Raw genomic sequence first — 24166 nt, forward strand, 5'->3', positions numbered from 1 at the left:
AAGTTAATAGAGCTAGGGGAAAAAATGAATTGAGAAGAGGATCTGGCATGTGAGGGGATCCAGCATCAATTCTGTGGTAATAAATATCTCCTTCCAGCAAGTGCTGGTCTGTCAGAGTCTAGAGAATGGCATCCCACAGGCAAAGATTATGCAGAAAGGTAATACCAGCTGCTGCAGCACCAGATGCAGCTGGAAAAAAACAAGTATGCTCTCGAGCGTGCTGTCGATGATTACAGTAACAGTACTGGCCTTTCCTTGCCAGCTCACGTTGCTTATCCAGCACCGATCTGTCCCAGCTACAAGGGCATCGACACTGATGGGTGTAGGCAGCTTTTGCTGAGGAGGTTCGGAGAGGAAGGTGTTTGGTGTGAATCAGATGTTGCTTATAATTTTGCCAGCGTTTCTGATGTACCACTTGGTCGGATGAGTGGCCACACAAAGCATTCCAACTGGAGTTTTAAGGGAAATAACCTCCCAGAAGGAGAGCTGGAGGAGTTCAAGTCAGCGGACTGCATCTCAGCACCTTCGGTTGCTGGATTTGGTTTGGTGATGAATTGGTCTGTTTGGGATTAGCTCTGAAACCACCTGGTTTCTTGTTCAGAATTTTAAAAATAAGAAATAAAAATATGTCCAAGCCCACACGGTTTTAGCTGAGAAAGCTCAGAGCAAAATAGAAAGCTCCTGTTCTTTAGGAGAGCCCTGCTGCTACCCAGCAGGTATCTTGCAAAAAAAAACAGTTTTGATGGAACAGAGAAAAGCTGGCCCCAGATCAGCCCCCGAGCCAGATGCGGCCTTCCCCACTCAACAAATGTGAGGTACCCATCAGGACCCCACTCTCTGGGGCTGTGAGGGGTGCTCCCCCCCCCAGGGCCTGGACAAAAATGAGCTGCCACTTTTTGAGTTAGGTCTATAAAATGTTCAAGGGATATGGAGAGTTCTTCTGGAATAGCTATTCGTTGCTGATGGTTTTAAATAACTGCAAAATGAGGCAATCTCAGTTTGGAAGGTGGGTGTCTGTGCAGGGAGTGGGACCCCAGATTAACCATGGGGGCATTGAGCTGCTCCCCTAATCACTGGGTGCCAGAGGGGAGAGGAGGCATCCCCTGAGAGGTCGGGCTTCTGCTTCAGCTCCCCCAGGCTCTTGGGGCTGCGCAGTCACTGCCTTCAACATCCCAGCTTCCTTATCAGAAACTTCTGGTGCAGCAAGAATCCTGGGATGCGTTTCTCTTCAGCCCTTTAGGAAATGAGATGCAAGTGATGACAAAACAGAACGGGCGGTTGCTGAAAGAGCATGGAGATAGATAACCAGCAGAGGAGAGCATCAAACTCCCTGATTTTAAAGAGCGACGTAGGCAGAGCAGGCTGGATGCAGCTGAGATGTTGGGATGGTGACTCACAGCCACAAAGCTGGCTGGCGTCTCCGAGAAGATGTGGTAAGCTCTGTGCTGCTGAAACACACAGTCTTTTGGGAAGTTTGCGCTTCTCCCAGTCAGGAGCACCTGCAGCTCTGTGCAGCGCTCGCTGCCAGGTACAGTGTGCAGCTGATGCCAGTAAGGCTGCCAAAAATAGAGGTAGGTCTCACGCTGAGATGGAAGAAAGGGCAAAGGCAGAGCCCATTGGAATAAACATCTTGGGAGAAGGAAATAAATGTGATGCAGGTCTTGCTAGAGGAGAAGATTCCTTTTCTTAACTGTATCTGGTTTCTTCTCTAGAGTATGAGACTGGTTCCTGTGTCCACAGTGATTTACACAGCAGGTAATTAAGAGGATTTGTTTTTAAGAGGAAGGGTGAAATACCTACAAGGGAAATGGATAGTTCAGGGATACCCAGGGGTTAACTCTCAGTTCAGCAGTTGATTTAGGTGGGTGATGATCTGATATCCTGGGCTGTGGTTTGGAAGTAGTTGGCCACAGCAGCAAAGAAACCTCTGTACGTGGTTGGAAATGTTTGCAGTGCGTCTTCTGAGCAACGAAGCACTTCCAGCTCTGACTTCACAGACAGAGCACCCACACTGGGTACAAAGTGAAGGAGAGAAGAAACTTGAAGCCCCTGTGAGTAAAACTAGAAATGATATGCTTGGGGCTCCTTCCTAGAAAACTAGTGAAAGTTCATTTAAGTTCAGACAGGTGTAGCAGTTACATATAGAAGGGCCTTTAGCTCTGGTTATTTTTCAACCCTTCTGAGGTCAAAGATGGATCAACCCATGCTATTTATCCAAGCACCCAATGCTTTTGACATGATCTAACCCTCCTCCTGCCCCATCCGCATGTTTAGAAAAGGGTGAGAGCTCCCATGCAGATGTTTCTGCCCTTGAGGCTTGTCTGGTCCCAGTGGTCCTGTCCCGATTCTGCTGACCCTCACCAAAACGTCCCATGTTTTGTACAGCTCTTTCCAAGCTGTGAAAAAACCTCTGGGGAATTGGTCACTTCGTTCGAAGGCTGCTTTCCCCTCTGCCTGGCTCGCACTTGGCTCAGTTTTGAAGCACCCTCAGTTTTGGCGCTCGGTGAAGCACAAATTGTCACCTTTGCCATGGCCCCTGTTGGTTTCTCTCCGTTTGCTTTGTTTCTGTGACCCACCCCATTGTTTTTTTTTTTTCCTCTGCTGCATTATTTAAGGCAGGAAATAACCGCTTCCCCTTGAGGCGAGGAACCAGTTGATGCTGGACCTCTTTGTGCTCAAACATGCTCCACTACCATTAGCTCAGCAGGCAGCTGGGCTGCTTTGATTCTGCTTTCAAAAGCAGACTTAACCGTAAGCACTGAAGGTACAGCTCACAGGCAAAAAAAAAAATAAAAATGCACCCGAGGTTATATTCTCCTTGAAACTCCCCTCTCTGTTGTCTGTGCTGTGTGTGCGCTCTGGGCAGGACTGCTTGCAAGTTCCCCCATTTTTTGCAATAGGAAACATCCCTCTGAGTTGCTGACTTTCCCCTGCTCCAGAGCAAATGTGCTCTCAGTACCCCCCTGCCCTCCTGACAAACTGCAGGAGGGGATTTTCATGGTTTTCCCTAAATCGTGCTGCTGCAGCTCTGGCAGTTTGCACAGGTGGGAGAGCGGGGATCCTTGATTCCTATTACAAATCTTGCACGTGTGCAAATCCCATTCCTCTCCTCCTGTTCTGCAGTGACCCTGCCTGAACTTGGGAAGGTGCCCCCTCCACAGCCCCTGTTCCTCCACCCATCTCCTCTCTCCATCTCCCAGCGTGAGCCTCTTACTCTGTGCCATCCCCAAGCTCCTCCCAAGAAGCCTGAGCTGCACGTGCACCCACTGACACCTCCGGTTGTCCCTGTAATGTGTGGAAGCTGCTTTGGTAAATTCATTTGGTGTCTTCCAATGCAGGACAAATCCAAGGGATTTTTTTTTCCCTTCTGCTTGCTCAAGAGGGTCTCCTGGCTTGCAGCAGAAGAGCAGCACAAGCCTGGGTTAGGACAACACTTAAAATCCACAGCACCCTTCGAGGTCGTGTGTAAGCAAAATCCCTCAAGAACTTCAGGTGAAATGTGTAATTGAAATAAAGATCCATCCAAAGCCCACCCAGGCTCTCCTCAGGGGTGCTTGATGCGTTGGCTTGGGTTTTTACTGGCTGAACGGGGCCAGCATCCCTCGCTGGGGTGACTCATGCTGCTGCAGGCACAGATCCCCTTGCCCATGCGCACCAGCCACCTTGGGACTCATCTTTGGTCTGAGTCCGGCAGCCAGCGAGCGTTGCCTCTCTGTTCCCACAACAAGCCTTATATAAATGCCTGATCCAAATTATTTTGTCATCCTTGACGAATCCTCCTGCTGTTAAGTCATTCCCCACTTTCCTCCGCTCGGAGCTCCTCCAGGATGCTCAGTATCGATGGCCTTGCTGATGCCTGCTCCGACAATTTTTATTTTCCCTCCCACGCAGCTTCTCGTGGGAGGCACTGATTCACACCAGCGACCTGCCTGATCCTGGAGCCGAGTGGCAGCTGGGGAGACATCAGGCAGGCGCTGGAGCAGATCCGCAGCGGGCATCAACGAGGGAGCTCCCCGCCAGTGAATGGAGCCAGGGCCATTTACACCCATCAGAGGATCTTTCCCCAGAAGTTTAAGGTGTTTTGGTATGCGTGGGTATATCGGGACATATGGTTTCTAAAATCAGCGTACAACAGGCAGTATACGTCGTATAGGGATGGATCTATTTCATTATTGAGTGTAGGTGACTCTGCATGGGGCATGTGTTTTCCCACAACACCAAAGTTCATTTTTAAAAATACCCTGTTCTGTAGGTTTTCCCTAATGACTATTTTTCCCCACACATCTATTAGCCAACACCAGATGCCAGCATTTCTTCCTTAAAAGTAAAAACTGGCACATAACGTGCAGAGCATGAAATGAAAAAGATGTGATTAAGACAGTAGCTGGAGCTAACCAAAGCCAGAAAACTCACGGCTGAAAGGTCAAACCTTTATTTAAATTGCTTTTGCAAGGGCCTATTTGTTTGCAGGTTCTGTGAATTAAAAGGGAAAGTCTTGTAACGAACGAACACCTGGCATGGAAAATCTCACCTCAGCTCCACTTGAACTAAGTTTTACTGGCAGTAGGAGGTTGGTTCTCGTAATGGGAGACGGCAGCCAACCTCAGGGCAGGTAACCCTATCCAGCGTTATCTCTAATGATTCCATTTCTGGGTGAGATGCGGTGCACGGGCAGGGGATGCTGCTAAACGGATGCTGGAATCAGCAGCTAAAAGCAGCCAGAGAAACTGGAACGATTGTGTGATTAGAAGTACTGAGGTGGGGATACGGCAGGGCTGCTTTCAGTGCTGTGCCCTGCAACACGTTTTCTGTGAGGCCTTCACAAATCTGTTTGTTCTGCAGTCCCCGCAGCTTGTTCTGGATAGCTGAGAGCTTCAAAGGAGGAGGAAGAGGACGGGATTTCCACCCACATCTTTGCCCAACAGCAATTCCCCTAAAAAGACTGCAATTAGAGGTTGAGTTACAACGGGAGGTTGAGTAGTGTGAGGCAAGTACCGTGCAGAGCGATGAGAAGTGTGTGTACAGGCAAGGCTCTCGTCTGGGTTTTTGACTGCCTGACTGTTAATGCTGGTTGTCTGGCGTTCAGGAGTAAACTTGCTGGGTGTGAATTATTGAGAAAAGTCTTCTGGAATGAGGAAAAGCCAATTGTACACCTGTGGAGCGATAACAACACCAGCGTGTTTTGTAAAAAAAGCAAAGACAAAAAGTAGTTTGCACAAGGGTACTCCTGATTTTTAAAAAGCAGTGCTAGAAAAGTTACCCTGGTTGCCAGTTTTTAAAATACTACAAATGTTTTGGGGAGGGAGGCTTCTCCAAGCCTCTGCCAGGGCAGATGGGCTCTTGGGGGCCCTGCTCTTTAGAGGCTGCAGCACTGGCGGTGCTTGCAATCTCCCAGCCTTTAAGACATGGTGAATGGCACCTCTTCTGCAAAGGGGGGACCCACCAGGAGGATCTTCCTGAACAGGTGAACTCTCTGGAGTACACAGGTTGAATTTGCTGTGTGTGAGCTTAGACTGCGGCTAAGAGCTATCCTGAAGGCAGGGAGTCTTCCCAGAGATCAGGCTGGAAAACCCAGCTCTGTGCTGGAGAAGTCAGGGGCATCAGGCACCCTCGCCAGCCATGTCCTCCGAGCAGAAGCGATGCTGCTAATGTGATTAGGCCAAGCCAGCCCCGCTTGCGAGGCCCTGCAGAGCGCAGCACGTTGTGATAAGGATCTACCACGTGGCTGCCCTGTTTGGGCTGGGGGCGACAGAAGTTGGCTATTTCGGGCAGCAGTCCTGCGTGTTTGGGTGGTCTCAGGGTGTCCTCAGGGCAGCTCGGCCTGGATGGGACTGTCGTGCTGGCTGGGCAGCTCCTGGCAGTCCCAGCCTTGAACTGAGTTGTCCTTCTGATTTCTAGATCTTGTACGTTTGCCACACCTGACCCGTTTGAGCTGAAATATCCCTCCTGAGATGGCCGCCTGGTGTGGGTCTGCTTGGAGGAAGAAGCATACGGGAACTGTCTCTTCCCAAAGCCAGAGGCTGACACTTTGCATGCTCGATGCACCTTGTGTTAGAGCCGGTGAGACTGCGAGCTATGGTTTGCTCTTCCCCATGTCCAGGGTGGCAGAGGTCTCTTTCAGGGTCACTTTTTCTGCTTATTCTGCTTGCACCACCGCTTCGCCCTCCAGGGTTACAAATGAATGCTGGGCCTTTCATCGGGGCTGGTGCCAGCACTTTATTTATTTATTCATTTTTGCTCCCAGAGTGTTTAAAATGCCTTCTGCTCCACCTGTCACGCTTCACATGGAGTGGCTGGTCTGAGTCACCCCTGAGGGCTTCTCGTCTGAGTGTGGCCAGCGCCAGCTGCCAGCAGAAAGGCTCAGTAAACTTCGGGGCATCACCAAAGGCTGTGACAATGGGACCAAGCCCAGCGGAGCAGGCATGGCCACCGACTGGAAGCCCAGCGGGAGTGGTGCCAAGGAGAATGTTCCATGCATGATTTTTTCAGGAGAAAAACCTGAGGACCAGATAACGTCCAATACAAGTGGCAGCAAAGGTGCCCAGGAGAGCTGGCAGCACCCCCTTCACGTGGGAGCCGAGCTGCCAGCTGATCAAGGTCACCTCTGCTAGGTGTGGAGAAGGACGCAGTGACAGGTTCCCATGTTATTCCCCCTGGGTAACAGGGGATGGCTCTTGGCAACTGCTGCTTTCCACCTTGCGAGGACATTTAATCTTGAAAAGAGCTTTTTCTCTCCATATCCCCTGGCAGGATCTGTGTTGGCTCTACATCCCTGGCGAGGGGCCTGCAGTACTTCGCAATGGTTTTTGGCTGGAAAGCTGCAGAGGCAGACATACGATGGTATTTTGAACATCAGCAAAGATCCCCGTTGCCTTCAGCCCAGTCCTGCCCGTAGGCTGCCAGTGCCAGCGGCAGTGAATCTCCGTTGCTCGCAGTAAGTGCTGCTCCTGGGAAACTGGTGCTTCTCCAAGGAACCTGGTGTCTGCTCTCTGGCAGCCACAAAGTCCTAAACCTCTCGTTGAGACCAGCTAGGCGGGTGGGATGGTGAGCGAGTGCCAGGCAGCGTGAAGGTGAGACATCAGGAGACATCATCTCCCTTTTGGAGGAGGGACCAAGTGGCAGCCCTGGTGTCAGGCCATGGGGTTGATGTCTGCGCTTGGAGCTGGCGTGCTGGTGCCACCCGGCTTCTTGGTACAGAGGTGGCAAAGCCAGGAGTTTAGTGCCCATCTGTGCTTGAAGAGAAGGACCTAAGTTCATGTTGTTGGCAGGTGGACAGAAAAGAGAGACCTAAATGAATGCCTTCCCGAGATAAATAGAGCTAAGTCAGTCCTGTCCATCCCGCCAGCCAGTCACCCAGCACGTGTCCTGTTGGCCTGTCAGCCCTTGCACGGCTCCAGGCTGCGCCGTGCCCAGCCAAAACAGGTGGGATGAGAGGTTGGAACGGGGCACTGGAGCCGGTGGGTGGCCGTGCTGGGATGCAAGAGTGAGCTGGGAGCCCTAGGGGGAGAGAGCACAAAATCATTGAATTCCTGTGTTGTTAATTCTGTCCCTTGCAGAATAGCAGCTCTGCTGTGAGAAATTTTTTATTATCCTTAAGAGGGTGCATTTGGGTTATAGCAGGGGTGGTGGGAAGATTTAGGTTGCGTTTGGAAGCCGTTGCTTTTTGGGAGCAGAGCTCGGAGCACTCCTCCCGTGAGGAGAAATGGTTGCTGTTTGGCTTGCAGAGCTACTCTACGTTTGGCTTTTTCCTGCTAATCATCCTCACTCCTAGCAGCTCGTTCCCACTGACTTTACAAATTATGAGGGGGGCTTTTCCAGAGGTGTAGGAATTGCTCTCCCAGCTGCCGTGCTGCAGTCGCAGGTGAGGTGCTTTGTGAAATGTCAGGTCAGCGCTGAAATGCAGTTCCTCCACTTCCTCTGCCTCACTGTCAGAGTGAATTATCTGAAGTCCCTGGAGTTGTAATGGAGGAGACAAGAAAAAACTGGTGAGCAGAAAGTGTGGTGGTGTCCAGTGAGCGGGAAGCTCTGTGCAAGAAAGGCACATCCCCAGTAAGCCCTGCCTCGTTGGTGTGCTATTTTGCAGAGGAATTATAACTATCATTTGGTATCCTCTGGGAAATTGTCCTTACATCACAAATATAGGTAGTTATCTTCTTACCCAGGAGGGAGTGCCTGAAAACTCGTGTGTCTACAGCAAAGCCTAAAATGATAGGCCAGGGATGTGCTCTCTGGTCCTGGCTCTCAGCTGGTGTCATTTGAAGGCAGTCTCTGAAGTCATCGGAACTAGAAAAATTTACACTGACAGAGTATCTGCCAGGTACTTTCAGCTCCCAAGACTGCCTTTAAACTTAAGCCTCTTAAGCCTTTTTTTATAAGCACACAGCGTTTCACACAGAGAGCCTAAAAGTCTTAAAATCATGGTGTGCAAAGAAAAAAAGGATTTTCCAATGGGAAGAGATCTTAGCGAAGACCCCTCTTGGATTTTGTGGGCTTTGCACCCTCTTTCATAGGGTCTTTTTGCAGCTGGGTTTCTGCTTTTTGTACAAGTGGTGATTGGGAAGAAAAAGTGGTTGAACGATTCTTTGGCAGTTCTTTTTGCTATGTGTGTGTTGTTGTCACAAACTAGATGTTTCAGCACTGTGCTTTTGGTCTGGAACTACATGCAAGGGCATAATAAGATTTTTCCAGTACATGCACGGTCAGCAATGAAAAGTTTCTTTTGAAATCGTTATGGTCTGTTGCAGGAATCTATATATTTTTATCTTACAAAAATGAAATTTACCTCTGTGAAATTTCCATGGCACTATCAACCACAGAACAATATTATTCTTACCAAACAGAACCCTTGCTGAGAGTCTAAGAGCTGTAAATATTAAAAGAAAAAAAAAAAAGAATTAGTATGTAAGCCAGACTAGTGCCCCAGTCTGTAAATATTAAATGGAACATATGCAGTTGACAAAATGCAGGCAGAAACACTGAATGGGTCCGTTTCATTGCCTAAATGAAATTATTTGCAGTGCAAAGGCAACTGAAAAAGTCATTTTTCCTTAATGACGAGCAGCACTCAAAATACAAGGGCTTAAGTCAGCACTTGGGTCGCAGAAAGAAATTTCCATCCTGTTTTACAGGAGCTGCACAGACCCCAAACTTCTTCACCGAGGAGGTTACGAGCATGGTTAATTGGATGCCTAAAAAAAAGTGGATTTTTTTTGGCAGGGTTGTATAGGGGTGGGTTTTTTTGGGAGGTGTGCAGCTCCAGCGTGCCCAGGCCAGAGGGTGAGGTGTCCCAAAGGCACTGCTCTCTGGGCATCGGCTGTCTGGAAGCTCCAGTCCTGCAGCGATGCCGAATATCCAAAAGGCAGGCTGGGGAGATGCACCGGCAGCTTTCAGGGGTGCTCTTGCTCATTGTCCAGGGCTCTTCGCCAGTGAGGATGGTTTTGGGTTCCTGTTACCTCCCTCCTTGCAGGGAAGGAGGTGACTGGAGCTGCGGATGTTGCTCCTGTTGTCACAAGGCAATTTCATTACAGCTGGGGCTTGGAGAAGCTTTAGTCATAGCGAAATTCATAAAGCCATGAGTAATCATTTAAGCCCTTTTTGAGCTCTGGTGGATTCAAACCTGCATTTTACCTTGATGATCAGTTAATCCAGAGTGGCAGGTTTTGACTGGCACTCCACTACATCACTTTCTGACAGCAAATCAAGGATCTATACCAAGGTGAGAAGTGGCACCGTGGATAAAACAAAGAGACCAGTGACTCAAAATCCCAGCAGTGCGCTGCTATTAGGCAAACTCAGACTTCCTCTTGTAGGAGGGTAAGAAACGTGTGTGTCGTTTCAAGACCAAGGCAGTGTCTGTGCATATATTTTATTATCCCTTAACACCTGTGATGTATAATAGGCATGTTTTAAACCTTTTTTCAGAGGTTAAAAATCAAGAAGAGTTACCCTGAACTTTTAAGGTTCTCTTGCTTTAGAAGCAGAACTAAACTGCAGATTATTTAGATTTTCTTTGCAGAAAGTCTTTGAGACTAAAGCCTGGTGGTCATTTCCTGCAGTTGTTTCAGTACTGCCTAAGAGCACATGGCATGAAAAAGAAAACCACTGTGTTGAGGTACTGTACATAGAGAGGGAAAAATATATAGTTGCCCACACTAAAGAAATTACACATCTGTATCACACCAGGTCTCTTCACAGCTCCTCTATCTCTCAGCTAGAACAGTTTTCTGGGTGTCTCCTAGATACCTTTGGCAAAGTCCATGCACTAAAGCCACACGCAGTGATGGGCACGTTCACCTTCTATGGATACAGAGGAAAAACACCCCTAAAATATTTCAGTGGAAGAAAAAGATGTGCATTTTAGATTTAAATTGGAAGCTGGTCAGTGTGTAAATATAGGCTTAAGTGCTTTCATATATGCATCAGTGCATTCTGGTAATTTGCATCCTGTAGGCTCAGTTCTGCTATGATGGTGCATTTTTGAACGCTGTCAGGTTTTGGGTGATGGAGCTATCTTCCAGCAGCTCGACAAGCAAGCTCCATTCATCAGCATCGCCATAGTGCCTGGTATGAGCTAAATAGTCTTTGCTCAGTAAGAAGGAGGAGATCCGAGCATGGGCCTGTCTGCCACCTCTCACAGAGGCTGTGGCTGGAGGCGTGCAAAGATTTTTTTGTGTGTATACAGGCATATGCAACCCTGAAGTGTTGTCCTTTTTGCTTTGCCAGGCCCCCTCTCTGGACAGAGTGCAGATGAAACCTAGCAGAGCACTGGCCTGTTCCCCCTCCAGTGGATGTGCCTGATGGATTTTAACTCCTCTGAAGCCCGTTACTGTACAAAAAGGGAGATGAGTCAGGCACCTGATCCTGCTTTGCCGTAGAGCTAAGATGGTAATTGAATTCCTGGGGCATGGTTCAACTACATGTTACACCAGCTCTAAGCCACTCTAACAGTTGGTGTTAGTGAGTTATGGGTAAATACATTCATGGTAATGCATAATGGCAGCGAAGGCTCAGCATTACCCGTTACGTTGCAATTGGCGTTGCATAAACATGGACCTCTGAAAGGATTTTCACTGCCATTAATGAAGCTGAATGGATGAAGTCCCTCGAGGTGCTGGCTTTTCAGATTTGATTGGTGTTGTTTTCCAGATCCGTCCCCTTAGCACGTTCTGAATGAAAGAGATGAGTTTGTTCATGAAATGGGTTGCAGGATTTTCATTCCATGAAAACTAATTGGCATCCAAGAATGAAGATAATCCTGCTAGCACATCTAATTAGAGGAGAAAAATCCCCATATTCCCCAAGCAGTTTCCTCTAAGTTTAGAAGGAGCTCAGACATGAAAATTTGCTTGTCATCTTTTGAAGTTCTAGCTTCTAGGATGAGCCAAATGTATATTTTTTAAAGCATTTGTATTTGAGAGAATCCAGCAGGATAAATACTGTTTATTCATAGAGCGATAGATTGTCACAACGTTATGAGGCATGTATATCATTGCAATGAAAGTTCTGACACGTCTGAGAAGGGAGGTTGGGGTGTGCCATTCACAACCGATTGAGTGAAATGTGCTGCCTGCTGTAATCCTGACTTAATGTAGTCGCTTTTCTTTTCTGATCTGAGGGGAAGCTTATGCCAGCCGATACCTGACTGTAAAAGTCCACGTGAAGTGACATTGTTTTGAAAATATGAGCTGAGTTAATTAACTGTGGGCAAGGTGCTTGGATTCTCGGTGATTGTCCAGCACTGGCAGAAATGTTCGTGGGATCATGTTTTGAAATGCTACCCCTGGACACTGAAGATGGAATTAGATGGACTCCATCCTGTAGTCTTTGTGCTCCTGTTGCAGTCATCTTCTGTGATCTCCTTGTAACCTCGACTAATCAAATCTGAAGGCACTGACATTTGCCTCCTGTAGATCCTGGGGTGACTGATGGCAGAACATGACCTAGCAGTGCTTTAACATCTTTTCTCATCAACTACAAATATAGGACTTCTTACTTCTTCAGGATCAGCCCACACAGTGCTGAGGTGAGGGAGTGTTTCAGAGAAATCCTGCGAGTCCAAATATAAATAAACCTACCAGCATAGAGAAAACAGCCGTGAAGCTCCAGTGATTGCGGCTGCAGTGCAAGGGATGGATTAGAAGCCATGTGAGCCAGGGGTGCAGGATTTTTTAATCTCAGATGCCTCTTTTGCAGCAAGGAGGTTTCTGTAGTGGTTGTTGTACTGGCTATCAACAGGATTTGCGTGAAACAGGTACTTACTATGAATACCTCGTAGGTACTAAAATAGCTGGCTATTTTCATTCAGTGTCTTTGTATTGCTTGCCCATTTTGACCGTCATGTCCACGATAAGTGCTGTTTATATGCCTGAGGAAGCGGAGAATGCTTAAATGGAAAATATTTCACCTAAAATTCTTTATCATGAGCAGATGAGGAGTTTGAGGCCAGGGTGAATCCTCAGGCAAGTGGGGACATGATGGGGTCCTTGGAGCCAGTGAAACTCTTCACAGTCTTCTGAATTGCGCTCTCAGCTTTCTAGAGTCAAGGCTGGTGATGTCCGAAGAGTTATCTGCCTATTGATATGGGTCTTCTGATGGTTGTACAGGAACAGCATGAAGTAGGGTGAGGATGAGGAAGTGTGGAAAGTATTGCAGTGTTGTTTTGCTTTTCAAGGTGGCCGGGTTCTGTTATTTTGCAGAAATTGTGATGTGAATGGAAGGTGAAGGAGGTATCTGGCACTACCTCCCAGAGCTGAAGGCTGTCTTTTGAAATAAGCTTAAAATGCAGCCATTTCTTGGCTTTCTTTATGCACATATGAAGCTGCAGATGAGTTTCACTGGTGCACTGTGTCCTTCTGCCCTGCTTTATATGTTTGAAAGATACAGTTATAGCAGCCTGGCATTGCTAATATACAATATAATAAATCAATTACAGAGATACCTGCCATTTTCATGTGTAGATTCTTTGTTTTCCATGATCGCTGGCAATTAGAGGGCCACCTGCTTACCACCAAGTACAAGCAAAAAAGAGCAATCAAAGAATACAACTAAATCGGAGATGGCCATCTAGGAGTTAACGGAAGGACAAACAAAACAAATCCTCGTCTTACAATGCCTTTGTCTGGCTCTGAAGGAGCAGTGGGGAGTGTTCAGACTTGCTCTGTGGAGAACTCATCATAGTTTGTCATTTACACCTCCCAGTCCATCGAGGACTAATTGGGACAGTTCGGGGCTGTTTCAGAAAATGATGTAAAACTTCATTTCGGTAGGTTTGTTCACGGTCCCTGGAGCATCACCAGAATAAACGTGAGGTTTGCGTGTGGCGATGGATGCTAAGAGCAGTGATTTCCCCAGTAAAACTCTTGAGGAACGCTGCGTGTCATTCACCCGCCAGACGACGGAAGCACGGGGATCACTTTCCAGTAATTCTCTGGTTCTGGGATCGCTGTGCACAGCGGGAGCAGCGACTTGGATGGCAGGGACCGAAAGCTTGCAGGAAAAAAAAAAAGGATGCCGCAGCACCCGAAAAGGCTTTGATCAGGGCTGGATATGGAAATGCAGCGATGCCGGGGTGGTGTGGGGGGGAGATGACTGCACCTCCTCCCTACCCTGCTGCCTGTAGGTAGGCGTTCAGCATCTTCTGAGAAGGGGAAAGACCTAGGGATGATGCTGCATCCTCTGAGCAGGGAGGAAGGGGCAGGGGACATTGCTCTTTTTTTTTCGGAGGGTGGGCGAAAAGAGAGGTTTGCTGGAGGGGGGGGGGGGGGCGAGGAAGCAGAGAGCTGCGGTAGTTACAAAGGAAGAAAAACTTCCCCCGTGCTGTCGGGGAGCTTTCCCCGGGCTGGGGGCACCGAGGGGTGCCTGTGGGGCTCCCTCAGCTCCTCTGTGGGGAAGAGGGCAACGGGCGGCAGCAGCGGCGGCGCCTCCCCCGCCGGCCCCGGGGGCTCGGAGTGACGCAGGCTCCCGGCGGGGCCCCCCGCCCGTCTCCTCCGCCCCCGCTCCCCCCTTTAAATAGCGGCGGAGCCGCCGCTCCGAGCCGAGCCGAGGGGAGCGGAGCGGAGGGGAGCGGAGCCATGGGGCCGCTGGCGCTGCTCGGCCTCCTGGGGGCCGCCGCCCTGGCAGGTGAGCGGGGGGGAGGGGGCGCGGGCGCGGCCGGCGCCTGAGGGGAGGGCGGCGGTTGGGGCCGTTGGGCGCCCTCAGGGACGGCCGCCGCCCGGAGGTGAGGGAGAGGCGGATCGAAAGCCCCGCCACCGGTTGGGTGGCTCGTTTAAATTTTTATTCCGATTTTTATTTCAATTTTTAATTATTTTTTTATATACTTTAATTTCTTTAGTTTTTATTTTTATTATTATCTTTTTCTTCTTCCGGCGTTTTTCTGGGGAGAATAACGGTGTTTTGGCCATTCCGCCCCCCCCCCCTTCTCCCTTCTGAAGCCGGTGGGGTGACGCCATCGGTGGCGGCGTGACGTCATGCCCATCCATCCCGCGTCACCGCGGGGTGGCTGTAGCTCAGGGGTCACCCCTCGGGCCACCACCCCTGAGGCAGGGGGTTAGGGAGGCGAAGCAGCCGGTGTCACAGGTCCCCAGCGGTGAAACTTTCCCATTTGGGTTTGAGGAAGGCTTGGGCGGTAGCACCGAAGAGAGGAAAGCACATAGGGTGCTCCCCGTCACGGAGCATTCACCTCACTGACAGGAACCACGCTGCCCCTCACGCTGCCTGTCCCCCCCATTCCCCTCAGCACCATCAGGGATCCCCCGCAGAGCCCTCGTAGTCACTGCTGTGGATAACTGAAAAATGAACCTCTTCCTTCTCACTCTGTGAGGATGCGGCTGGTCTTCGTTTGTTTTTTTGTCTCCCCCTATACACCAAGGCTGTTTCCTTCCACAGACTTTTATTCAAGCGGTACCGCTAGATTTTTGCCAGCTAGTTGTTATATTGTGAGAGGATTTTAAAGTAGCAGGTCTCCAGCTTTAATTAACAATTTTTATGTTTGTGTACAGCAGAAGTATTAAAACTAAACTGAGAAATTAAAATTAAAGACAGTAGGATGAGGCAATCGCTTAGCTTTATAGCCTTTTATGCATAATTCATCATTTGTTGAAAGTCAGTGTAATTTTGCATTGAATAGTTCAGCTGTATGTGTATTGGAAGTTCTTAGGGTGGAAAGCCTGTTGGGACTTGTGCAAAAACACATCCAAGTCGCAGCAGACCCTCAAGGGTCTTTATAGTAGTAAATAATCTCAGGGGAGAATGGAAGACGGCAAGAGATTCCAGTTCACAGAAGCTTGCCAGACTTATTCCACAGACCCAATGGGAACTTCTTACCAAATATTTTTTCATGTTTATGCCATCAGACTGGACAGACACCTTTTTGAGTCCCTTTTGTCTGTCTTGCCCAATCACATGTCATCCAGGATCAATGAACTAAGGAGTTTGGATCTGGGAATCAGTGAAACGTTAACTTTGGGAACTTTCTGGAGCTCCTTCGTCAAATCAATATGCCAAAGTTTATGATCTTTCCTCGGAAAGGTTTTTGCTGAAATTTTGAGGACCAATGACACTACACTGGGTCATTGGCATTAATGAAAAAATTTTAACGGGAGGATCTAAATGGGGACCACCAAAAGGTCTGTCCCAGTCTTGGAGATGCAAGCAAAAGCCACATGAATTTGTCCTGGGTTACTATTTTCAAAGTTGTACAGAGTCTGCATTTCTCATTCTCTGTAGTGATCTTCATCTCATCTCTTTTGCAAAATGAAATGGGCTGACTTAAACTGCCTGGGCAGATTTGGTTCCGGAGGGGGTAGCACACCCAGAGCTGTCTTTTCCTTTGTGGGTATGTGGTCTGATTCTTCAGTATGGACAAGGCAAGGTTTTCCTTCTTGGCATATGCCCTGACTTTATTTCTGCTGCGAAACCCTGCAGTGGTGCCATCTGCTGCATCCCCGCTTGCCCAACAGCTCTGAGGGTGGGTGCTCTGCCGCCCGGCAGTGTCGGGGCGATGGCTTCGCCCTGCAGATCACCCTGAGCACATGGAGGGGATGGCAGAGGTGCGGGACACCAAGAGGTGCTGGCCGGCCAGCTGCAGCTGGCAGGAGGCTCCGAGGGAGCTCTCGCCATCTGGCACGGGTGTAAGGTAGGGATGCTGGCTCGCCACGGGCTACCCATCTCAGCTCTGGCACAGCAACCGCCTCAGTGCGTTATTCCAGGCTCTGGGATAGATTGGATACTCATTTTGTCCCTCCGGGCAGGCTAACTTGACACATGTCCAATATTGTCTGTTTCTTCTGACGTTATGATAGCCAGATGCTTCCTCTTTGTGTGTGCATATCAACTCTCATCATTAAATGAGTGCTTGCTTAGTGGTCATTCATCTATGTGTAAATCTATCTGTCTCTCTCTTGAAGAGACAAGAGCTTTGGAATGACAGGGCAAAGGCAGTCAGCACAGCCTGACTTTATGCTCACACACCACTGATGTAGCACTTCAGAGGCAACCTGAAGGTGGCATCTCAAGTAGTGAAATGTTCAGAAGGTTGTCTGTTCAGCTTTGCCACACCAACTGGATGCACCTCGCAGGAGATGTGGTGCGGCATGACCACTGCAAAGGACATGGTCAGGTGTTTGTCCTTGTGCCTGTCCTGATTTCTCATGGGCTGGATGACAGGAGGAACCATGTCAAGGAGAGGCAGTGCAGCAGGTCATCCCCGCTGCTTGCCATAAGAGCAGCGTTTCTAGCCCTTACGGGATTGGGAGAATGTCTTTTTAGTGGATAACACTTTTTTTTTTGGTTTAGTAGAAGGGACTTTGCTGCCAGTCTTCTGCCCCCGCATGTGCGTACATCCTTACTCTTCGTGCTCAGATGCGGGCAGGTTGGACTGCAACGGCGTCAGCACTGTGTAGCGTGGTAGTTATTTGCATAACTAGGTTAGTAAATAAAGTAACCCAAAGCCTGTCTTGTTCAGCACTGATTGCTGCTAACGGTGGGAGAGAGTGTTGGCTCTGCATAGCACCATCTTCCTCACGCACCACCAGGCATTCTGGGGAGGTGGCTTGGTAGGCATGCAGTGCTATTTTAGGGTAATCCTTTCTGTGCTACCCTGCTGCGGGTTCCCTTCTCTGCAGTTGTATACGCAGAAGGGAGTAGAGCGCTGGAGGAGCACACTCCTACGTTTGTGTTTTGAGGGAGCAAAAATAGAAGACAGTGGGAATATCAAGAGTTATTAGTGTTCATATACTACACATGGAGCCAATGCTCAAGGAGATGTCTGCTTCCTCTGCAGATGGAAAAGAAGAGAGGTTTTGTTGCTTTCTGTAGTCTAAGGTTACACACTCCTTTGCTTTGCAGGAAATTTCCAGGGGATACTGTCAGTTTTCCTGATGCTGTAAGGCAAATTGGCTCCTATCGTCTCCATAATGTTTGTGTTCATCAGTACAGAAGATCTCTTGCTGTCCCACCCAAGCTGTATTGTAGACAAGGTGACCTTTGAATTTAAAACTATCCTGACCTCTGTAAGAACTTCAGAACTGCCCCCAAGCTGTACGTTTATGCATGGTGATTCTGCTCAACATAGTAAGGCTGTGAAGCAGCGGTACAATAACCCTTGCTTTGACATGCTCCTGTGTGGCTGGCAGACTTGCTGAACTTCACTTCTGCAAATTTTGAGGTGGATGAGAATTGAGGAGGTTTATTAACGCTCAGCAGCTGAGTTCGGTAACCAGCTGGAGACACAATGCAGCAGTGATGGCAAAAATAAAGCAGCATGAAGGTTTCATGTCCAGCAGCTTCTTTCCAAAAGCAAATTCCTCGGACCAGCAGTAGAGCTGGTGCCACGAGGTGTCCTCATGATAGAGAGAAGTTGTACCACTTTCTTCTAGAATTGTTTTTTCCACAGCGATTTGACTTTTTGCTCATTTCTTGGGCTGATAATGGACCACTTTGAGAATGGAAAAATCCCTCTCCCTTCTGGCTCTGTCCTCCCTCCAGCAGCTCCCTCCTCTCCAGGTGAGACAGGATTTCTCTGTAGGGTCAGGACAGTAGTTGGTTTTCACCTCTGAAGTGGTCTCCTGCTGGGGAGGTGGTCATGGGGCACTTGAGCCTCTTGTGGAAGGTGAGAGAGTTCTCGGAGTGAAAACAGACCTTGTTTGTTTCTTCTTCTTTCACCACCAAACAGGTACATCTACATGAAGACCCAGATTGCTGTCAAGCTCCATTCTTAGAATTTGAGTGTTACTTTCTGTTCTTTTTTTGCTGTATATTATTTTTGTGCTGGAAATGTCAACATGTCTCTTGAGTTGGGTTGAAGCTTTTCAGTGCTTTTCCATTCTGAGGAAGAAAAGATATAATGCAAAATGCACCTGATTTTCTTATCCTACCAACCCAAAACTCAAGCAGCCTCATCAGACTAATTTGACTGAGGTCTTCTGTCAGTGATGTTTATGGGGCTGCTAGGATTAATGAGTCTGCAATAATTTATTTTTCTTCCAGGTGTCAGCGCAGTTCCAGTGGAAAAAGACCATATGGAGGAAATGGTGAGTAGCTATACGTCAAATCAAATTTCAGACAATATCAGTCACATGCTTTCCAGTGTTCTGGCTCCTGTTTTGTTTTTAAACTCCTAAGATAATGCTTTTTTTTATTTTCCTAAGGGTAAACTCTTAAGAGATCGTTGGTGATGTGGAACACAGAGTCCCCTTAGCTGTCAGAAGACAACTACATGCACTTCAGTGCATTTGATGAAAATGGAAGCTGGCTTCTTGTGTCAGAAACTCTACATTTTGCCTGAAAAATGATCTGAAATATTACTTGATAGTACATCTAATCAGACAGTAGAAAGTGAGGAGGCAAATTTGAGGAAAAGTGAAATAGTGGGCGATATCTGCAGTTGCTAAATATGTGATCTTTTGTGCAGTACTTCTACTTGTGTAGATGAGCTGTTTTGGTGTGCTGTTAGGATTAGAGGTGGTTGTACCACTTTCCTAAAACAACGTCCTCTGCTTCCAGTTGAATGCAAAGTACTAAAAGAAGCAGCGTTTTAAAGCACACACACATGAAAGAATACTTGAAATTCTTAGAGTAAGCTCCTGAAGTACTTTGTGGAGCATGTCACTTATAGAGGCATTTTTTGGTTTATTCACAATCCAAGCAATACCTTTGCTTGGTCCTCGTTTGGGCAGATTGTACAGGATGTTCCTCATATTTTGGATGTATTGTGGAGGTGTTTTTTTTGTTGGGTTGCCACATGTTGTTTGACTCTCCTTTGTACTGAATATGATGTTTAATATTTAAAAACATACAAAAGGAGCCTGTTACCTGTGCAAACAAAAGAGGAGAACAAAAAGAGTCAATGACTATTCTCTTACTGCTATGGGAGTGAGGAGCTGAGCACGTCTTACCCAAATGCACGGTTCTGCTAGAGCTGGGGGTTGCCCAAAACCCATAAATACTAACCATGAACTCTAACCCTAAAGTAGCTTCCTTGCTGACTGGGCCAGAAGCAGAATTTCCATTTTCACCATGAGATTTTTTTTCCCAATTTTGTTTCTTCTAGGTAACACGGTGCATAGTGGAAGTTCTGTCCAATGCTCTCTCTAAGCTAAATGCACCACCAATTAATCCTGAATGTAAAGAAATCCTCAAAAAGAGTAAGTACAACCTTATATGAAATTGTGAAAGGAACTTGGTAGATACAGTTCTTAATTTTATAAACCAATATTCTCATTTTCAGGATAGATTCATTATTTTAATTCCATGCATATAAGAATAATGTCTTGGAAGTTAAATGCTTTGTGCTGTTAATCACGTTCCACTCTTTTTGTCATCTTCTGTAAGCTCATCATCTAAATTTAAGCCACAGAATTGTCATAAGTGCCAAATGTAAGTAACATCAATAGTGATCTTTTTCCCTCCCTGAATCTTAAAGCTGATCCTGCAATGGCCATTGGGTGATTCATTTTTATTTCTAAGACTAGCCTGGAGTGACATGGGTGAGTTAGAAATATTCTCAAAAAATACAGGTTTCAGCATTAGACCCTCTTGTTGGTAACTTTGAGAAAATAAACTTTCAGATGGATTCTCTCTTGGGTTGGAGGTAGTAAACTGTTACTTCAGCCCATGTCAATCTAGTGTCTCCTAATTTCAGGGTCAAAATTCCAATTTCCTTAGGTTTAGTCTGTCCGGTTCAAAGAGCAAGCAGTCTTACCTGGTAACTGTCAGTGATTCAGGGATTCTTGGCTGACGTGTGTGGCTCGCCACTTCAGCTGCCTGTAGAGTCTGAGAGAAGCAGACAAGCTCCCATCTGGCCTGAGAGGTCAAAAAATGCGGCTGGGTTTGGAGCAGGTGCTGAATGCATCCCGGCATGTCCAAACTGGCTTCAGCTCACCTCCTCTTACATCAGCAAGGCTCCTGCATGCAGTGACAACTGAATTTGTGCCCAGCTCAGGAGAGGGACTCTCACTCAGGCTGTAAGCAGCCCAGAAATGATTAAGTTTGTCATGCTGATTCCAGAGGTCTGATAACGCGTGCTGAAAACTCCCTTTGGGAGTCCTCATTTCTGATGAGCTCATGCCCACAGCTGCCTCGATGTTGAGGTACAAGGCTGTTTGCATGCTTGATTTCAGTCTGTAGTGAAGTGCGGTTAAGTCTGACACGGTGCCAAATTGCAAAATGCACATATTTCTTTTCTGCCCAGTATATATTTATTTGATTACAAAACAATAAAAAGGCTCTTCAACTTACCTGCCAGCAAGAAGCAATAATGAAACCCATCTGTCTGCTGCTTGTTAATAGAGGAAATAACGTGTGGCCCTTACACAGTCATCAGAAGAAGGTGGTTTCCAAGCTTTAGGAATACATCTATTGGCATCTAACACAGCCCAAAGTTTCTAGTTGATGCTGAATGCCATCGTGCATCAAGCTTCGTTTATGACGGTGTTAGTTTCAGATCAACCTGTCTATTTGTCATCTTCTGGTAAACAAAAATTCACTTACTGGCTGGAGAGAATAAGAATCATATTTTTGCCATTACGCAGCTCTTCTCCAAGAATATCAGATAATGAGAAGCTTTTCAGAAAGAGCAAGCTATTTTTAAATCTGTGAAGCTGTTTGAAAATTTTTAGGATTTGTGACCTATTTCTGATGTTACTCAGGCACAAGTGAAGCAGAAATACCTTCACAGAAATGTGCTGTTACTGATGAGGTCAGTCAGCCTTTCATTTAGGATTTTGAAAATAGTGGAAGGTACGTGATTTGATTAAATGTAACGATTGCAAAGTAACAGGTTTCTTTCATTTTTGTGCAATCAACTTAGAAAGTTTTATATTTGCTAAAAGCATATTTTTACTATTCCTCAGATATTCCTCAGTAGCTTGAAATAGATGGCTGTCCTTTTTGTCAGTGAACTTGTATTGTAGCTAAGGACTGACATTCAAAAAACGGAACGCAATTCCAGATCCCATTGAGTTTTAATGGGAATAAAAGTTAATTTAATCAATGCTAAAAATGCTATCATGAATAAACAAAAAAGCCAAAGAGTAAAGATGATTCTGGAAATTTTAATGGAATTTTTAAAGTGTCTAATTAAATGGTATTTAATGCTTTTCCAGGCAAACATACAAGATTAATGAAAATAACAAATTTTAAAGGCAGAAGTGAAAAAATTAGTTGTGTCTATATCAGTTCTGGAAGCCAGTTATCTATTTAAACTGATGCAGCATGTCAATGGAGAGTTAGATAACTTCATTAGGCTGCTTTTGTTTTTGTAGGTGGTAAAAATGACAGAGAGAGAAGTGAAGAGAAACAACTTGAAGCAAGGCATTTGAAAGACCCAGCAGAGATGGAAAAACATCTTGCTGGGGGTGTGGAGAAGGAGCAAAGTCAGGTAGAAGATGACTCTAGAAAGCACATGAAAGGAAGTGGTGAAGGGAAAGTTGTTCCCGAGGAAGGTAAGAGCAAGGAAGAGGAGGAGGGACACCACATACCTGTTAATGAAGAGAGACTTCATACAGAAGAAAAGAAACACTATCAGGAAATCAGAAGAGAGGAGGAGAACAGCTACCACAGTGAAGAAGAAAGCAAAGAGAGCAAGCATCATGACGGAGAGGTGGACCGTGCTGTTCTCAACAAGAAGTCCAACTCGGCAGACATGGGTACAGAGGAGTTCCCCGAGGGGAATGACCAACGCCCCGTGGGCCACTGGCATTTGGAGGAGGGAATGCAGAGCCCTTACAAAAGAATTCACGGTGGTGAAGAGGGAGAGGCAGAGGAAGAAAGAAGTGAAAAATACCACCATGAGTCTAAGGTACGTGATTTCGCCCATCAGCAAGAACATGAAGAATCTGATGAGAGTGAAGAAGCAGAGGAGGAAAAGCAACCTTACAAACCAAAACATTCCCATGGAAAGCACGGAATGGATGACTCCTCTGAAGAGAAGAGAGGCCACGGTGGTGAGAAAGAGGAACTAGCTGAGGAATCAAATGCAGAGGAGACTCGTCTCTGGGACAGAAGGAACCACCGTCAGAAACACCACCGTGAAGAATCTGAGCAGCAGCGTGAGGAGAAGAGTGGTTATCGTGGGAGGCACGGGTCTGAAGAGGTAGAGGAGAAGAGGCATGCAGGCCAGGGAAGTGCAGAGTACAGAGAGAGGTGGCAGCAGAGTGAAGAGAGCAGCGAAGAAGAAAGTAAGAGGCATCACCATGGTGAAGAAAGTGATGAGAAATGGCGCGAGGAGAAGAGGCACCATGATGGATCGCATGAGGCAAGGAGACACCATTCTGAGGGAAGGACGTATCGTGGAGGTGAAAGTGAGGAAGAGCTAGACAGGTATCACAGCGGTGGCAGCAAGGAGAGGCAGCATCGTGCTGGAGGCAGATACCGCTTGTGGGACAACGAAGATGAAGAGATACAGAAAGCGTACGCTCAGGAGCGCAGAGGGCAGGCCAGAACACATTACAGCACTGAGGACAGTGTAGAGCAGCAGCGCTACCCTGGCAACAGTGAGGAGGAGGAGGAGGAAGTAGAAAAGAAGCATTACAGCAGTGATCAGATGGAAAATGAAGAGGAGAATATGGAGGAAGGAAGATACGGCGAGGGGGAAGAGTACAGAAGCCATCTCCCTGCAGAGAACGACAAGAGAACCGCAGCATCCTACAGCTCTTTATACCCACTGCTGTGGTGGAAGAGCCGGCACTTTGAGAAAAGGAACAGTGCAGGAGAGCGGCTGCTGGAGAGTAAAGAGGAGAGCAGGCCCACCCTGAACGAGAAGAACCTTTTCCCTGATTACACTGACTATGACTGGTGGGAAAAAAAGCAGCTTCTAAGTGCTCTGAACCACGGACGCTCCGAGAAGAGGAACCTTGGCAAAATGAACAGATATGATATGAAAAGGCAATACAACAAGATGGATCAACTTGCACAACTCCTGAATTACAGGAAGAAATCAGCTGAGTTCCCAGAGTTGTACAGCTCTGGAGAAGACATGAAAAAACGTCACATAGTCAGGAATGACAAAGGAGCTCTGAGCCAGAGGCCTCTGACAGAAGAGGAGGTATGTGTACAGGTGTTTCTCTGAAGAGCCAGGGGAAATAAATTTTACGTGCACATTTCTGAATCCATTCCTAAGACAGCTGGTAAGCTGTGACTGGAAAAAACACAAAGACGATTAAATCATATTAAAAGCCAGATCTACAGTGATTTAAAAATTTTGCTGTCTTTGAATGAATTCAGTGGAGCCTACCCCAGGGCACGGTGTATAAACCGAAGAGGAGGTGTATCCTGCAGCAAGACAGGGAGATGGAGGAAATTCTTCCTCTTTGGGCTTTACCTCTCCCTCTAGGGTCTTACAGATTAATAAACCAAAGACGCCCATTCCAGCGGGAGCAGAGAGGTAATAATTAGCAAGCACCAGCTGGTCTGTTGGGTTGTTTAAATCATGCAGGTGGAAAGTAGGTTGTGCTTTGGAAGAGATTAAACTATCCATTAACTTGATGTCCTAATTTCAGAGCAGAACCGGGCTAGCACTTGCATGCTTGATTTGTGCATGCAGTTCCCATGTACATGAACCCTTTTCTTGTTGGACCTCCTGTTCTGCTTCAGTGTTCAGGAAAACTGAGTCTGCGCCCATCAGCTAGGTGTTTGTCTTGTATCTCGCTGTTTCTGTTGCACAAAACTAAGC

At 47.2% G+C, this 24166-nt stretch overlaps 1 protein-coding gene across 6 annotated transcripts in view; it reads left to right on the top strand.

The window, feature by feature from the left end:
* The window catches only part of CHGB (chromogranin B), a 69591-nt gene that overhangs the window by 44497 nt on the left and 928 nt on the right, over positions 1-24166 (top strand). For 3 of the 6 annotated variants that reach the window (XM_040552685.1, XM_040552683.1, XM_040552684.1), the window contains exons 4-6: positions 18484-18527; positions 19547-19640; positions 21759-23539. In XM_040552685.1, coding sequence (XP_040408619.1) covers positions 18484-18527; positions 19547-19640; positions 21759-23539 — 1919 coding nt within the window. Of the gene's footprint in view, positions 1-6750; positions 6935-13989; positions 14119-17348; positions 18001-18483; positions 18528-19546; positions 19641-21758; positions 23540-24166 lie in introns of those variants that run through there. The other 3 variants (XM_040552688.1, XM_040552687.1, XM_040552686.1) reach the window with 3 other exon arrangements.

The sequence above is a fragment of the Cygnus olor genome, chromosome 3 (genome assembly GCF_009769625.2).
Source record: "Cygnus olor isolate bCygOlo1 chromosome 3, bCygOlo1.pri.v2, whole genome shotgun sequence".
NCBI classification, from domain to species: Eukaryota; Metazoa; Chordata; class Aves; order Anseriformes; family Anatidae; genus Cygnus; species Cygnus olor.